Source organism: Ictidomys tridecemlineatus, chromosome 5, assembly GCF_052094955.1.
Source record: "Ictidomys tridecemlineatus isolate mIctTri1 chromosome 5, mIctTri1.hap1, whole genome shotgun sequence".
Lineage (NCBI taxonomy): Eukaryota > Metazoa > Chordata > Mammalia > Rodentia > Sciuridae > Ictidomys > Ictidomys tridecemlineatus.
Genome location: NC_135481.1, coordinates 181,526,921 through 181,541,666, shown reverse-complemented (window position 1 = coordinate 181,541,666; position 14,746 = coordinate 181,526,921). Strand labels below are relative to the sequence as shown.

The following is a 14,746-nucleotide window of genomic DNA, read 5'->3' as shown; positions in this document are numbered from 1 at the left end:
AACAGGACCAGTACCATCCCTTTGTCTTCTGGGCATCATTGCAGATCCAGAATGTGGCTACCTGATGCTCCTGGCAGACTTAGCCATACTCAGCCCTCTGCTGTGACCTCCCTGAGCTCTTGGGTGCCCTTGAGCAAGCTAATCCACCTCTCTGAGCTGGGGAAGCAGTACTGTCACCGTCCACTCTACCTCTGAGAGCCACTGGATGGGCTCCTGCTGCTTTCCAAGATTTGTGCAAAATGTTCCCCACCCTCAGCTACTCGTCCTGGCTCCCCGCACTCAGATGCTCTCTTTGGCCACAGGGAGGCCACTTACACTTACTCCCATTGGTCTTGCTTTGTCCCTGCCCTGATATTCTGCCTGACTCAACAGGACTTTTGCATCCTCTATGTGCCCAATGCCTAGCACGGGATCTAGCCCAGTTTAGAAGCTCACCAGCTAGATTCAAATGAATACATTTAAAATTGAAGGTGCTTTCTCTGTATGATTATAGAATCTGAGAAGTCTAGGAAGAATTTCAGGGGGAAAAAGATCTTCACAGTGGTATAGAAATAAATGGTCTTACTCCTGGGAAAGACACTGCTGCATGGTGCCTCCTATACAAAAAAACACAAAACAATTTCTGCCTTAAAGAAAAGCATGTGGGCAGGCTTTGAAGGTAAGACCAAGGAGTATGAGTGTGTGTGTGTGTGTGTGTGTGTGTGTGTGTGTTTGCATATATATTTTAATAAATAGCAAGACAAACAAAATAGCAACAATGCTTTAAGAAAAGGAGACAAAGGTAGATTTATGGAGAAAGAGAAAAGGAGATAATAAAAATAGGATGATATCCTGATCCTAAAGCTGGGCAAAAGCAGTATAAGAAAATTATAGACTAATTTCCCTAATAAATGATGATGCAAATCCTCAACAAAATACTAGCAAACCAAATTTGGCAAAATATTCAAAGGATGCATATCAAAAGATCCCACCACGAACAAGTGGCATTTATTCCGGGGGCACAAGGATGATTCAACATGCAAAAGTCAATCAATGTAAAACACCACATTAACAGAAGGAAGGAGAGAACCACACAATCATCTCAATTGATGCTGAAAAAACATTTGACAAAATTTAATGCCATTTCATGACAAAAATACTCAACCAACTAGAAACAGAAGAAAACTACCTCGACATAATAAAAGCCATATGCAAAAAACCCACAGCAGACATCACACTCAATAGTGGAAGACTGAGGACTTTTCCTCAAAGACCAAGAACAAGGCAAAGATGCCCACTTTTGCCACTTCTACTCAACACAGGAGGTTCTAGCCAAAGCCATTATGCAGGAAAAATAAAAGGCATCCAAACTGGAAAGGAAGATATAAAATATATAAAATTATACTTGTTACAAATGATACAATCTTATATGCAGAAAACCCTAAAAATTCTACACACACACCCCCACACACACCAAAAAAAAAAAAACTGTTGGAATTAATAATCAAATTCAACAAACTGGCAAGATAAAAAGTCATTGCACAAAATCAATTGCATTTCTATAAGTTAACAGTGAAAAATCTGAAAAAAAAATTAAGAAAACAATTCCATTTACAATAGCATCAAAAAGACTGAAATACTTAGAAATTAACTTAATCCACAAGATTAGAAATTTGGACAATGAAATTGGAAAAAAATTTCTGAAAAAAATTTTAAAAGACAGAAGTAAATGGAAAGACATCCCATGATCATGGATTGGAAGATTTAATATTGTTAAGATGTTGATACTACACAAAGCAATCTATGCATTTAATGCAATCCCTATCAAAATTTCAAGAATGCTTTTTGCAGAATAGAAAACTTATCTTAATATTTATGTGAAATATCAAGGGACCACAATAGCCAAGATAATCTTAAATAAATAAATAAGAACAAATCTGGAGAACTCAAACTCCTGATTTCAGAACTTAACAAAGCTATAGTAATGAAAACAGTGGGATGCTAGGCATTGTGGTACATTCCTGTAATCCCAGCAACTCAGGTTGAGGCAGGAGGATTGCAAGTTTGAGACCAACCTCAGCAACTTGGTGAAACCTTGTCCAAAATAAAAAACAAAAAGAGTTAGGGATGTAGCTTACTGTAGAACATCCCTGGGTTCAATCCCCAGCACTGGAAAAAATTAAAAAAGAGTGGTACTGGTCTAAAGACAGAGCAATAGGTCGATGGGAGTAAAATGGAATCCAGAAACAAAATTTCACTTAAATATTAATTTTCTATGGGATGCCAAATTGTTCCGTGGAGAAACACAATATTTACAATATTTGCTAAGAAAACTAAGCAACTAAGCATCTACATACAAAAGAAATAAGTGGGATCCTTACCTAATAATACACACAAAATTGAATTCAAAATGGATGCATGACCTAAATGTAGAACCTAAAACTATAAAATGCTTGGAAGAAAAACTTCACAACATTGGATTTGATAATGATTTCTTGGATACAAAACCAAAGGACAGATAACAATAATAACAACAAAAAATAGACAAATTGGATTTCATGAAAATTTGAGATTTTGTGCATCAAACAACACCATCAATAAAGTAAAAAGGTAACGCTTAGAATGAAAGAAAATGTTTGCAAATATGATATATTTGCAAGTTTCTGATAAGGGATTCATATTCAGAATATACAAAGAACTCCTAAATCTCAACAACACAAAGAACCTGATTCAAAAATGAGCAAAGGACTTGAATAGAAATCTCTCCAAAAGAAGTTTTACAGGCAATAAGCAATGAAAAGATGCTCAAGATTACTAATTATTAGTGAAATGCAAATCAAAATCACAATGAGATACTACCTCACACACATAATGATGACTATGTACCACCCAACGAAAAGTAAACCATCAATATCCAGAAAATAGTAAGTGTTGGCAGAGATGTAAGGGAACTGGAACCCTTGAGCACATCTGATGGGAATGTAAAATGGCACAGCCACTGTGGAAAACAGCGTGGCATTTCCTCAACAAAATTAAAAATAGAATTATCATAGGGTCCAGCAATTGCACCTCTGGGTATATACCCAAATGAACAGAAAGCAGAGTCTCCGAGAGATATTTGAACGTTCACATTCAAAGCAACATTAGTCACAACAGCTAGAATACAGAAGCAACAGAGTGTCAATTAAAAGACAAATGGACAAGCAATGGAACATACATACACAATGGAATGTGGTGTGAGTATACCCATGTGTGCACACACACACTCAGTTTTAAATGGGAAGAAAATTTTGATACATGTGACAACATGGATGATCTTGAGGACATTCTGCCAAATGATATAAACCAGGTGCAAAAAGGCAAACCGTATATGATTCCATTTCAAAGAGATTCTTAGAAGAATTAAATTCATAAATACAGAAAGTAGAATGAGTGACCAGGAATTTGGGGGGTAGGCATGGAATAGGAGGGATCATAGTTTAATAGGTACAGTGTTTCTGTTTTTCTAGATAAAAAGAGTTCTGGTGTGGACGGTGGTGGTGTTTGCACAATAGTGGGAATATAATTAAAACCACCAACTTGCACACTTCATGGTCAAGATGGTGAGTTGTATGTCATTGGCATTTTGCCACAATGAAACAAAAGGGGGAAAATGATGAAGGAGGAAAGAATGAAGTCAGACAAAGAGCAGAGAGGATTGAGAGGGACCAAGAGTGAAAGAGAGAAAGAGGTGGAGAGAGAAAGAGAAAGACACACAGACGTGGACAGAGAAAAGGGAAGAGAGAGAAAGTGTCAGGCACCAACAGAGACCAAGAAAGAGTGGCAGGAAGTAAAGGTGGAAGGAAGGGAAGGGGGGAAGGGGAAAGGAGGAAGGGAGAGAGGAAGATCAGGGAGGGAGGAGAATGAATGAACTCGGGGTGAATAAAGTGAGAGAGAGGGGTCTCTCTTGGGGAGAGCCGGGCACGTACTACTGAACGAGGATCTTCACCAGGTTGATGTGGCCGCAGGTGGCTGCCGCGTGCAGGGGTGTCCACAGCTCATTGTCCTTGGCGTTCACGTTTGCACCATGGGAAAGGAGCAACTTGACAATTTCCTCAAAGTTGTCGATGCAGCACTGGGAGGAACAGAGGCAGGGTGAGTCCCTGGCAGGGCCCCAGGACTTGGTGGGGACACATCATGTGCCCCTCAAGATGTCACTGGGGGAGAAGAGCAGCGGAGCCCGACTACCTGGGTTTGGATCCAGCTATTTTTATGCTGTAAGCATTGCCCGTGACCTTGGACAGGCCACTTCACCTGTTGGAGCCTCAGTTTCCTTGTGAGTCAAAATGAAGTTAAGGTATAAGATAAAAGCATAAAGGTTTAAAAAAAAACAAGCAAATAAACAACTGTCTGCTCTGAAGTGTTTTGTGAATGTTGTTGGACCGGCAACTGATATGCAAGTGAGGTTTTAAAATCCCAGAAGGCTTTCTCCAAACAACATTCTACAGGGAGCTCGGAGATAACGGGTCAACTCAAGCAGGAGTGCCCAGGTTAAGGGGGGGGGGGGTGTTGAGGGAGGGGTGGCCCCTCCCAGCTGTGGCCTTCAAGGTGTGGCTGCCAGATCATGGTTTAGAATCTCTGATTTAGAAGCTTCTGACCCAGGAATCAGATTTGGAAAGCCCCCAAATAACCAAGTCTCCCCCAAAGAACCCAGTTCCATGTGCAGGTTCTAATCCTAAAACCATCTCTGCAAGGAGACTCCTTACTTGGGCGCCCACCTGTGTGGAACAGTGACCACACACGGGTGAGCCCAGCAGGGGGAAGGCCCAGGAGCCTGCAGCTCTGCAGAGAGAACACAGGGCACAGGAGTCTCCAGACCCCAGGGGAGTGAGAGGCTCCAAAGGGGACAGAGAGACTTTAGCCAGGGCTATGCAGGAGCGGGGGCGGACAGAGGAGGATGTCAGGGGCTGCTTTGCAGAGTGAAGGCTAGAGGGTCTCCCCAGCAGTGAATTCTAGAGGTGCCAGTAGGGGATACAGCAGGGGACTTGAGCTCAGCCCTGCCCATCCAGGTGTGGGCTTGGTCCTCGGTGCAATCAGAGACATTGGAGAACTCTACTCAGAAAAATAGAGCAGACTTTCTTAAAAAAAAAAAAAAAAGTCACTCTGCTGGTTCCATGTGGGGAACAGATTGTGTGTGTGTGTGTGTGTGTGTGTGTGTGTGTGTGTGTGTTTACACCCACATTAGGAGGGGAATGTGAGAAGCTATGTCGAAGTTGGCAGTTAAGGATGATGATGGTGGCCTGGCCTACAGAAGTGACAGTGAGAATGAGAGAGGAGACGGGAAGCAGGAGGAGGAGCAGGGGCACCTGTGTGAGGTGGGTACGATGTGGGTGTAGAATGGGCAGCACCACAGGAACCCCGTCCCCAGAAAGCCAGGGCTCAGTGCCAGAGGGACATGCCGGAAAGGAGCAACCATTTGCACAGATGTTGTTAGAGACCCAGGTTCTTTCTGAGCCAGCCACTGTGGACAGGTGGAAAAAGATGTGACCCTGTGGGTCTAGGTGTTGCCCGAGGTGGGCAGGAGAACCATGCAGTGATGCGGAATGGCCAGCAGAGGGCGCCAAAGACATCAGAGTGAGGCATGGGAGAAGGGGTGGGTCCCCAGGCTATCACTGGAAGACGGGTTTGGGGAGCCCAGGAGTCAGGGGACAGAAGGATCAGAGGTCTCACCCTTAGATACTGCAGAAAGCATGGGGGTGCGGTGAAGCCTCAGGATGAAGGGACAGGGGATTGCACATCCAGAACTGCAGTCTTCTGAGCCTTCTGCCCAGGGGCTGGGCCAGTATGAACCTGCGACCCCAGGGCCAAGCAAGCGCTGAGTTGGGGCTGAGTGCAGAGGTCCACGTGGAGAGGGTAGTAGGTGGCGGGGTGGGCAGGCCCTGCATTCACCAATATGGAAAATGGCAAGGGGCTTTCCACCAATTGTCCCTGCTTCCTCACTTCCCACATCCAATCTGTCCCCAGCTGTGGGTTCATCTTGTCCATCATGGCCCCATTCCCGCCGCCTGGGGTGAGGCTCATCTCCCCCTGCCTCTCTTTGGCGCCTTCCAAACACCCTCAACCAGAAAGAGCTGCCGGATCATCTCATCACACTGCTCTCAGTTTGCAAACATCAGAAGGTTCCCTGTTGTCAAGACAAGCAAATCCCCACTCCTTGGCCAGGTCCGTGGAGTTCTCCATATGCCCTGGTCTCCTCTGCTGTACCGGAGCAGCAGTGACACTAACAATGACAACAGGAGCAACAGCCCTGGCAGCAATGGTAACGACAACACGCCACGTCACATTATCTATATCAGTCAAGGCTTTTGAGAGCTGACTCGGGCCAGGCACCTTGCTAAGCTCTGGCCACGCTCTGCCACATTTAATCCTCAAAGCGAGCCTGTGAGGACCCTCTCATCCTGTTTTATAGATGGGGAAACTGGTTCAAAGAGGTCTGGGTGCATGATCCCACGCACAGTAAGAAATGGATTAAATCCAAGATTAAAATCCACCTACAGAAATGGGTTGAAATCCAAACAGCCTGACGCCACGGCCCTGTTCCCAGCCTTCCTGCCATCTCCCCAAGGCTCCCTGCATCCTACTTGTGCCACAATCAACACCCCCCCCCCCCGCCCGACTCCAGACTTGAAATGCTGGGCCCCTCCTCATGCCTCCACCCAAGCTGTTCCCTCTGCGATTTGTTCTTCCTCTTCTCTCTAGCGAACTCCTACTCAGCCTTCAAGACCCAGCCCAGAGCTCCTTCCTCTTGGAAGCCTTTCTCAGTTTGCCTTTGAGACAGGTCATCAGCTCCCAGCCTCAGACTGCCACAGAGACACGCGAGGACAGAACACCCCGTGCTGCCTGTGCTGTTATTTATGTGCCTGAGATCGCATCACACCATGAACTTGGAGCGCGCCGTCTCGCCTTGATTGTCTCGGGAGCCCCATCCCTAGCAGAGTGCCCGGCATAGAGTCGATCCGGCACAGAGTCGATGACCAGTATGAACTTGTTGAACAAATGAATCGGAGCCTGCGGAGCGATGGGGGCAGATGCCTCCTGAGAGGGAATTGGGAATGGGACTCAAAGCAGCGTGATGGTGGAGGTGGGGCTGGGGTGAGTGTCACTGGCCAACCATGAGCTCCAGACAGCTAAACTCGGAGCCTAACATGGTAGGTTCAGGAATCTACAGGAGGAATGGGTCCTGGGAAAGCCACAGGATCCACAGGAAAGAAGCGAGGGCATGATGTAAGAGTGACAGGAGCCCCAAGACACTCTGCTAAGCCTGGGATGGTGCCTCCAGGCGGGAGGCCCAGCCTCTACAGAGCAGCTAAGACCCCTTGTTTTAATCCCGCCTCTGCCACGATTCACTTGCAACCTTGGAAAAGAGACCTCACCTCCCCGAGCTGCACCGTCTAATAGGGCGGACACGACTCACTCACATTCACTAAAATTAAACTCAGAATCTAGCTTCTGGGTCCCAGAGCCACACTGTGAGAGCTCTGTGGCCACCTGTGGCTGGAGCCGATGATAGTATTCAGGGCAGATACACAGAGCCTCCTCATCAGCGTAGAAAGTCATGTGAAAGACCCTGGTCCTCAGTCTCCTGAATCAGAAAATGGGAATAATAACATTTCCGAGGTTTGTCGTGAGGACTGAAATGGAATACAACAGTGAAGTGCTTTGCTGAGAAGTGGTCACATGACAAATTTTAATAATGACCGACTAACATCTCTCCAGTGTCCAGGGTGTCCTCACAACAACCCAGTGAAATGGGAACTGGTTATTCCTTTGACAAATGAGGAAACGGGGGCACAGTGAGCTTCAGGAACTCGTCCAAGGTCACACAGCTGGCCAGCGTGGGCTCCAGGCCTTGATGAAGTCTGTTCTCTACGAAAACAGACTCAACGTCCAGAACATACCGGGGAGCAGCCCGTATATTTCATCATCACACCCCGGGCTGACAAGCACCTCCTGGCTTGGGGAGCTGCCATTTGGGTGCTCAATCCAGGGTAAGCTGGGGCAGCCACTGCCCCCCACTCTGACCCAGTCCCAGGCACCCTGGAGGTACAGGAGCTGGGGGTTGGGGACAGTTTCCATGAGCAGGATTCAGTGGGATACCAAGGCAGCCGCCCATGAGTGGGCACCTGAGGCCCTCGAGGACAGGAAGAGGAGCCAAGAGGAATCTACAGAGAACCCCTGGGCTGCAGGCCCGAGGGCAAGACTCTGCCCCTAAGGCTGATGGGTAGAGCATGGCCAGTCTCTGTCCATCCCCCCCACCCAGGGCCCCAGGTGCCTGGCCTCTCCCTCCAAGTCGCATTCAAGTCCCTCTACTCAGAATCTTGGGCCAGAGCCCAGGGAAGCTTCATTCATTAGTTCAGCACTCACATATTGAGCATCTACTGTATACCAACATGGAGAAAGAAGCTGGGACACACCAATGAGCAAGAGGCGTGGGCTGTGTCCTTGTGAGGCTCAGGATCTGGGTGGGGGGAAGGGCAACATTGAAAGGTCACACTGGTGGTGGCTGAATCACTAATTAGGAAGGGGGTGCTGAGAAGGTAAAGGGCACTCTTGTCACGGCACACCCTCAGGCTCCTGCTGTGGACAGAAGCTAAGAGGAACGGGAAAATACTCCAGGGTACAAGCCTGGAGAGGCAGGGAGCCGAGGGCTGGGAGCAGAATGGCAAGGAGTTATTCTCAGTTTATTCCTTGCCCCCAGTGTTACAAGAAGACATCAAAGAGCTTTAAGAAAACTCAGGTAGTTTATTAACCCGAGCATCCCTGTGGCTGCTGCATGGATAAAGAATTATAGCAGGACCAGACTGAATTCTGGGAACTTATTAAGGGGATATGGAGGAGATGGAGGTGACAGACAGAGCAGCCTGTCCCCAGGCAGAGAGGGCTGGACCTACTATGCTCCCTTGCAGAGGGTGTGTGTTATGACAGCACTTGGCTTGTGGTCACAGTTCTTGGACCAGGTCACTTAATGCCTATTAATCATCTTTATCACCCTGGGAGGTAGGATGCCCTGGTGGGTATGAGTGTCCTTTGTCAAATGTCAAGCTCCAAACACACTTGCTTTGCTGGGCAGTGAGCATGCAGTGAACAAAAGCTCCCTGTGCTCTGAGCCCATCTCTGCATGCACGTGCGTGTGGGTGCACATGGGCTCTGTGGGCATGTCTGTGACAGGCACATACATCGCCAAAGCAGACAGGCGCCTTGCAGACGGGCCGCCTGTGGCTCTCTCTCCTTCTGCCCCTCTTCCTTGAGGATTCTGGACCAGAAAGTGCAAGGAAATGGGGCACTTGTCCAGGTGGGGAGCAGGGAGCTAGGGAACCCCAGTGAGCCCAGCTTACCTGGTGCAGGGCTGTGAGTCCATCCTCATTGCACAAATCAGGGCTAACCTTATTCTTCAAGAAGTAGCGCACTGCAACAGAAGGGGACAGGAGTGAGATCCCCAATGCACACGAGTGTGCACGCACGAAGGTAAGACCCAGTCTCCCCCCAGATCCCGACACAAATGGTCTTGCGCATTCCCGACAAAAGACTTATGGGATAAATTAACCCCTTCCACATTCTACACATAAGGAAACTGAGGCCCAGAGCATAGGTCTTTGGCCCAGGATTTCCAACAGGTGGAAAATCTCACCAAAGGTGAGACTAACTAGTGCTAATCACTGTCAAGCCCTTCCTCTGTGTCTCTGGTTGTCTAGAGAGAGCACTTTCTCATCCTTGAAACCTCCCCTTGGAGTCCAATGGGTTGGGTTCAAATTCAGCACCATCCAAACATTTCCCTTCCTCTGCCTCATTTTCCTCATCTGTCAAATGCAGCTGGTGCTAATCTTATCTCACTTGGGTGTTGTCAGGTCGGATGGAGGTGAGTCTCGCCAGGCATTCTGCACAGTGATGGGCGCGTGGTTTGCAGGTGACTGGCTTTGGCAGCTATAACCATCTTTATTTTTGGTGGTACCGGGGATCCAACCCAGGGCCTGACGCATGCCAGGCAAGAGCTCTACCACTGAGCCACACCCAGCCCTATCACCATTTTTATTCACACGGGGTCCCTGCACCAGATTGTTCATCTATGAGTGCCAGACACCTCACCTTTGGCCCCACTGAACCACAGAGAGTGGAGGTTCCAACCATCCTCATCTCTGGACTTGAGCCATGCCCCAGCCCTTACCCTCGTGCGTGCATGTATGTGTGTGTGTGTGTGTGTGTGTGTGTGTGTGTGTGTGTACATGCACTTGCGTGTGTGTTCAGAGATGGTGGATAGATGGGATAGGCCAGAGTGAAGGCCACTGGCAGCTCGAATCCCTCTTACTTAGGACAACCCTTCTCCCCTTACCACTGTGACCTTCCTTCCTACCCGTCCCTGTTGCTCACCTAGGACTCAAGTGCACAGGGAAAGATAGGAGGAGCTGGTCCACCAGCCCTGCAGGTTCCTTCCCAGTCTTGGCCACTGAGTCCTTCCCTTGTTCTGGTCCTTGAGTTTTAGCAGGACCACTCTGGCCTCCAGCTATGCCTCTCCCCATGGAGTGAGGTAGCCATGGGACCAATGGACAGAGTCCACTGGAGCCTGTGGTTCTTCTGGGCCACCTCTCTACCCTTCCTGTTTAAATGGCTCTGAGCCTGCATGTAAGCTCAAACAGGGATCCCACCTAGATTGAGCTTCCCAAAGGTGGACTGGGCAGTGAGTGGGCAATTGTACCCCTAGGTCAAAGGATGAGTAGGGCTGGCTGACTCTGGGGCAGGTAGTTGGACTTGGACACGGGCTGGCTTGTGTGTGAGGCCCTGGGTGAGGGTGCGATGAAGGGGCAGGCTGGTGCAGGCCCCTGTGAGCTCCTCCACCCCCACCAACCTGGTTCCCCTAAACCATGAGCCAAATCCACATCCTCGAAAGCCCACTGTGGTCACCATCTTCACGCTATGGCTCACTATGCTATGGTTCCCCACTGAATTGTCTCTGCTGTAGCAAAAAAAAAAAACGAGAAGTGAGCTGTGAAGAGGGGGGAGGTGGCCAGCCACCTCGCAGGACAAAATGTCAGCAACCCCAACAGGTGCAAAGAAAAGATGACGATAGGTAAGCACTGGGGGGGGAGTCCAGATCAGTGGGCATGGGGGCCGCCCCTCGGCTCCATCCTCATTAGGCACAGCTCCCAGACCTCAGCTCTAGTTGTACCCAGGGTCTCAGTGCCAACAGAGGCCCTGTGTGCAGGGGAGATTGAGGCCTCCACCCAGCAAAATGTGAGGTCTTCCTCAGACTCGCCCAAGATGCATAGCTGCAGGGGGTAGATGCGACAGGTCATTATCCAGTAAGACACAGATCCACAGGGTGGCACTACCTAATATGGAGCTTCTAGCGACATTTAGCTGTTGTGGCTCTTTAATCAACATCTAAGTTTCAGTTTCTCAGTCACTGTGTACTCCACAGCTGCATGTGGCTACCATATTGGAAAGTGTGGAAATAGAACATTTTTATCATCATGGAAAGTTGCATTGGATAATTCTGCTTCATAAATGGAAATTAGCCCCATAAAAAACTGCTAACACCCTCTCCCAGGCCCCAACTGCTCTGGGAATAATGCCCCAAATCCTTACTATGGCATACAAGGCCTGCATGACGTGAGTCCTGCCTACCAACCAACTTTTTGTATCTATCCAGGGCCACCATTCACATGGTGCTTTGTTGACGGGCAGCTCCCGGAGCCCTGCAACAGATAACTCACTCAACTAAACACAGCGGTCCCAGCTGCCTGCCTCGCCAGTCTCATCTCTTACCAAACATTTCCCACAACAGTTTTTTTGTCAGCCACAATCACCACCCTTCCTCTGACCTAGGAGCTTTTACATAGTCTGTTCCCATCGCCTAGAAGAATCAGTCATCCACCTATCCATGAATCGGTCCATCTATTTATCCATCCACCCATCCTTCACCTGTCCACACATTCACTCATTCATCCATGTGGCCACTCATCCACCCACCCATCCATGCACCACCATCTATGTACTCGTTTCTAATATGCATTCTAATAGACACTTGCCTCATTCCCCAGCTTTTGGATCTCAGCACAAACTCCCCAGACTCCCCCCATTGTATACCCTCGTTGCTCTTATTCATCACATATGCCCCCCATCACAAATATGATTACATGACTATTTGAGTAATTATGAGCATTGGCTCTGTCTGCCCACTGGACACTGAGCACCAAGAAGGCAGGACTGTGACCTGGTATTTGTGGCTCTATCCATAAGACCTAGCATACACCAAGTCCTTAGGAACTCTTCCACGATCTTGACCGAATTGGCAGCCCCCTCTTTTAGTCCAAGGACACAGACTCGCTATCTCTATGCAAAGCAGACCACCCTCCAGTGCTGACCCCCACAGACCCCTGTCTATAGGGTGCAGCTCTTTCTGCAGGTCCCTCCTGCATGTAGGTGAGCTCTGGGGACCTGCTCCTAGCCTCAGGGCTACACTGAGAGATTCAGGAAAAACCACTGAGCACCCAGGCCTAGCCACAGAGGGTTGCCCAAAGCCTGACAGAGAGCTTTTGGGAGAGTGGAAGTGTCCATTTTGACCCTGTCCCAGAAGGGTTTCTGGAAGGTTCTGTACATATGAGGCAGATTTAAGTTGCCTGAGGTGGGTGGTAAAACAGGCTTCCTGTCCAGGAGACTCTCTTTGAAGCAGAAAATAAACATCAGCTGCCAAAAGCAGAGTCTGTGCACAGTAATTATTGGGGTGCTCTCTGTGCTGCGCGGGAGTCCAAGCCATGTAATTACCCTGATGTCGGACAGTTATTTTCAGCCCAAGAATTGGGACAAATCATCGCCATCTCTAAGAAACCCTTAATATTCATGAGCCAAGGCCACCTCGCAGTCCCACTTTCCAGCTCTAGCTGGGCATCTGGAGCCTGGCACTGGGCCCAGCTCACTGGAGCAAAGTCCCTGGTACCCAGTGCACCAGACTTGCTTGCATCTGGAGTTGATCAAGAAAAAGGACTCCTCTATCAAGAGTCCCCTTACTGAACCTCTCCTAGACACCCAGCTCAGTGTGGAACCATTTTCTTTCATGGATGCACATCTATAATTATTCCAAGAGAAGTCAGGCGTTAGGAAGGGATAGCTCACAGGCACACACACCAAGCAGAAGACCTGGAATTGGGCAGCAGACTTCCTTGATTTCCAAGTCCAGGTTATTGCTTCCCCTGAGGTCAAGTGGGGAACCAGCATTTGGAGAGCCCTGCTGAGCTGAGAGCTGGTGTGTGGTGGGGCAGGGCTGGAGGGGTACATAGTCTCGGCCTCTGATTCCAAGACATGCAAACATCAGAGGCCCTCGGGTCCCAGGTCAACCCTCTTCTTGCAGATAGAAGGGCTCTGGGAATCGCAAAGAGGACAGAATGATCATTCCTGCACTGGTGAGGGGTGGGGGACACAGTAGGACCCATCAGAGCCATTGTCAACGGGAGCTGGCCTCTCTTTACTCTTGCCTAAAACCCTTTCACGGCTCCAAGCTACTCTTAGAAGGAGAATCCAACTCCTTCCATGGCCTTCGCTGGGATTGGCAAACTGGCCCATGGGCCAAATCTGTTAGCAGCCTATTTCTGTAATAAGGTTTGCCTTGGAGCACATGCACACTCATCATTTACATGTCGCCTACGACTGCTGTCACCCGACAGAGCTCAGGAGTTATAACAGCAACTGTGTGACCTGCACAGGCTGAAAGATTTACCTTCTGGCCCTTTACCAAAAGGTTTGCAGACCCTGGTCTTCCAGGTCCTATGCTGGGGGCTTGCCCACAGGGCTCCCTCCACGCCCAGTCCAAGGACACCATACTCATTCTAGTCTGTGTGGATGGGATGTCCTGATGTCCTGAGCCATACTCAAGTCCCATCTCCCTACTTCTCTGGGCTCATCTCTTGCTCTGGGAGCACTTCAAACAAACGGAAGAAACTGGCTTGGGATCTAAAGGGTTGACCCGGTCTCAGAAAATCCAAAACAAGAGGGCCCACCACTTCTCCTGGCCCACACCCAAGTCTGTCCCCTGCCCACAAGGCCCCCACTCACAGTGCTGGCCATCAGCTTATCAGAGTGAGGCGTCTGAACTCAAGCATTTTTTAGCTGTGACTTTCGGCAAGTTATTCTTCCTCTCTGTGCCTTCACATACTCATCTGTAAAGTGGGGATCACAACAGCACCTCCTCTGTAGGGTAGCTATGAGGATAAGACCATGCCCAAGAGCTACTATTATCATTAATTAAGAAAATAAAAATAGAAAACAAACATGGCGCTCCTGCCTGGGCTGGGTGCTGGGCAGTATGCACCCAGACCTCACGCCTCTCTCCAGAGTTCTTAGGCTTGGGGTAAATGACAGAGGGGGTCTCTCCAGGGAGCTCCGATGGCACTGGTCCAAGGGTCACCATGAGGCCAGAGTCATTGTCCCCTGCATCCCCACCATGGGCAGGACCCCACTGAAGGCAAAGAGGTGGCTCCCACCCTCCTCACTCCTGTATCCTGCTGCTGGCGCTGGCCCCGCCGCTCCACCCACACCTCCCTGGCAATCTGGCTGGAATCTGGGCCAAGCTGGGCCATCTGCTTCCCTCCATCTCCAGCTGTAGCAAGTGAGGCTGCACTGGTCCCCCTCGGCAGGAAGCTGGTGGTGGCTGCCTGTGCAGGGAGAAATCAGCACTGACAAGCCTGTTTTCTCTGGCATCTGACCTACCCCCTCCCACAGAACACAGCCTGACCTGGAC

The 14,746-nt window shown here is 49.1% G+C and overlaps 1 protein-coding gene across 4 annotated transcripts in view; it reads right to left on the bottom strand.

The window, feature by feature from the left end:
* Window positions 1-14,746, bottom strand: part of Ppp1r16b (protein phosphatase 1 regulatory subunit 16B) — a 101,799-nt gene that overhangs the window by 17,845 nt on the left and 69,208 nt on the right. For all 4 annotated transcript variants that reach the window (XM_005329839.5, XM_021729497.3, XM_040276169.2 and 1 more), the window contains exons 3-4: window positions 9,354-9,424; window positions 3,948-4,093 (exon numbers count right to left, since the gene is read on the bottom strand). In XM_005329839.5, the coding sequence (XP_005329896.1) occupies window positions 3,948-4,093; window positions 9,354-9,424 (217 nt within the window). The remainder of the gene's footprint in view (window positions 1-3,947; window positions 4,094-9,353; window positions 9,425-14,746) is intronic.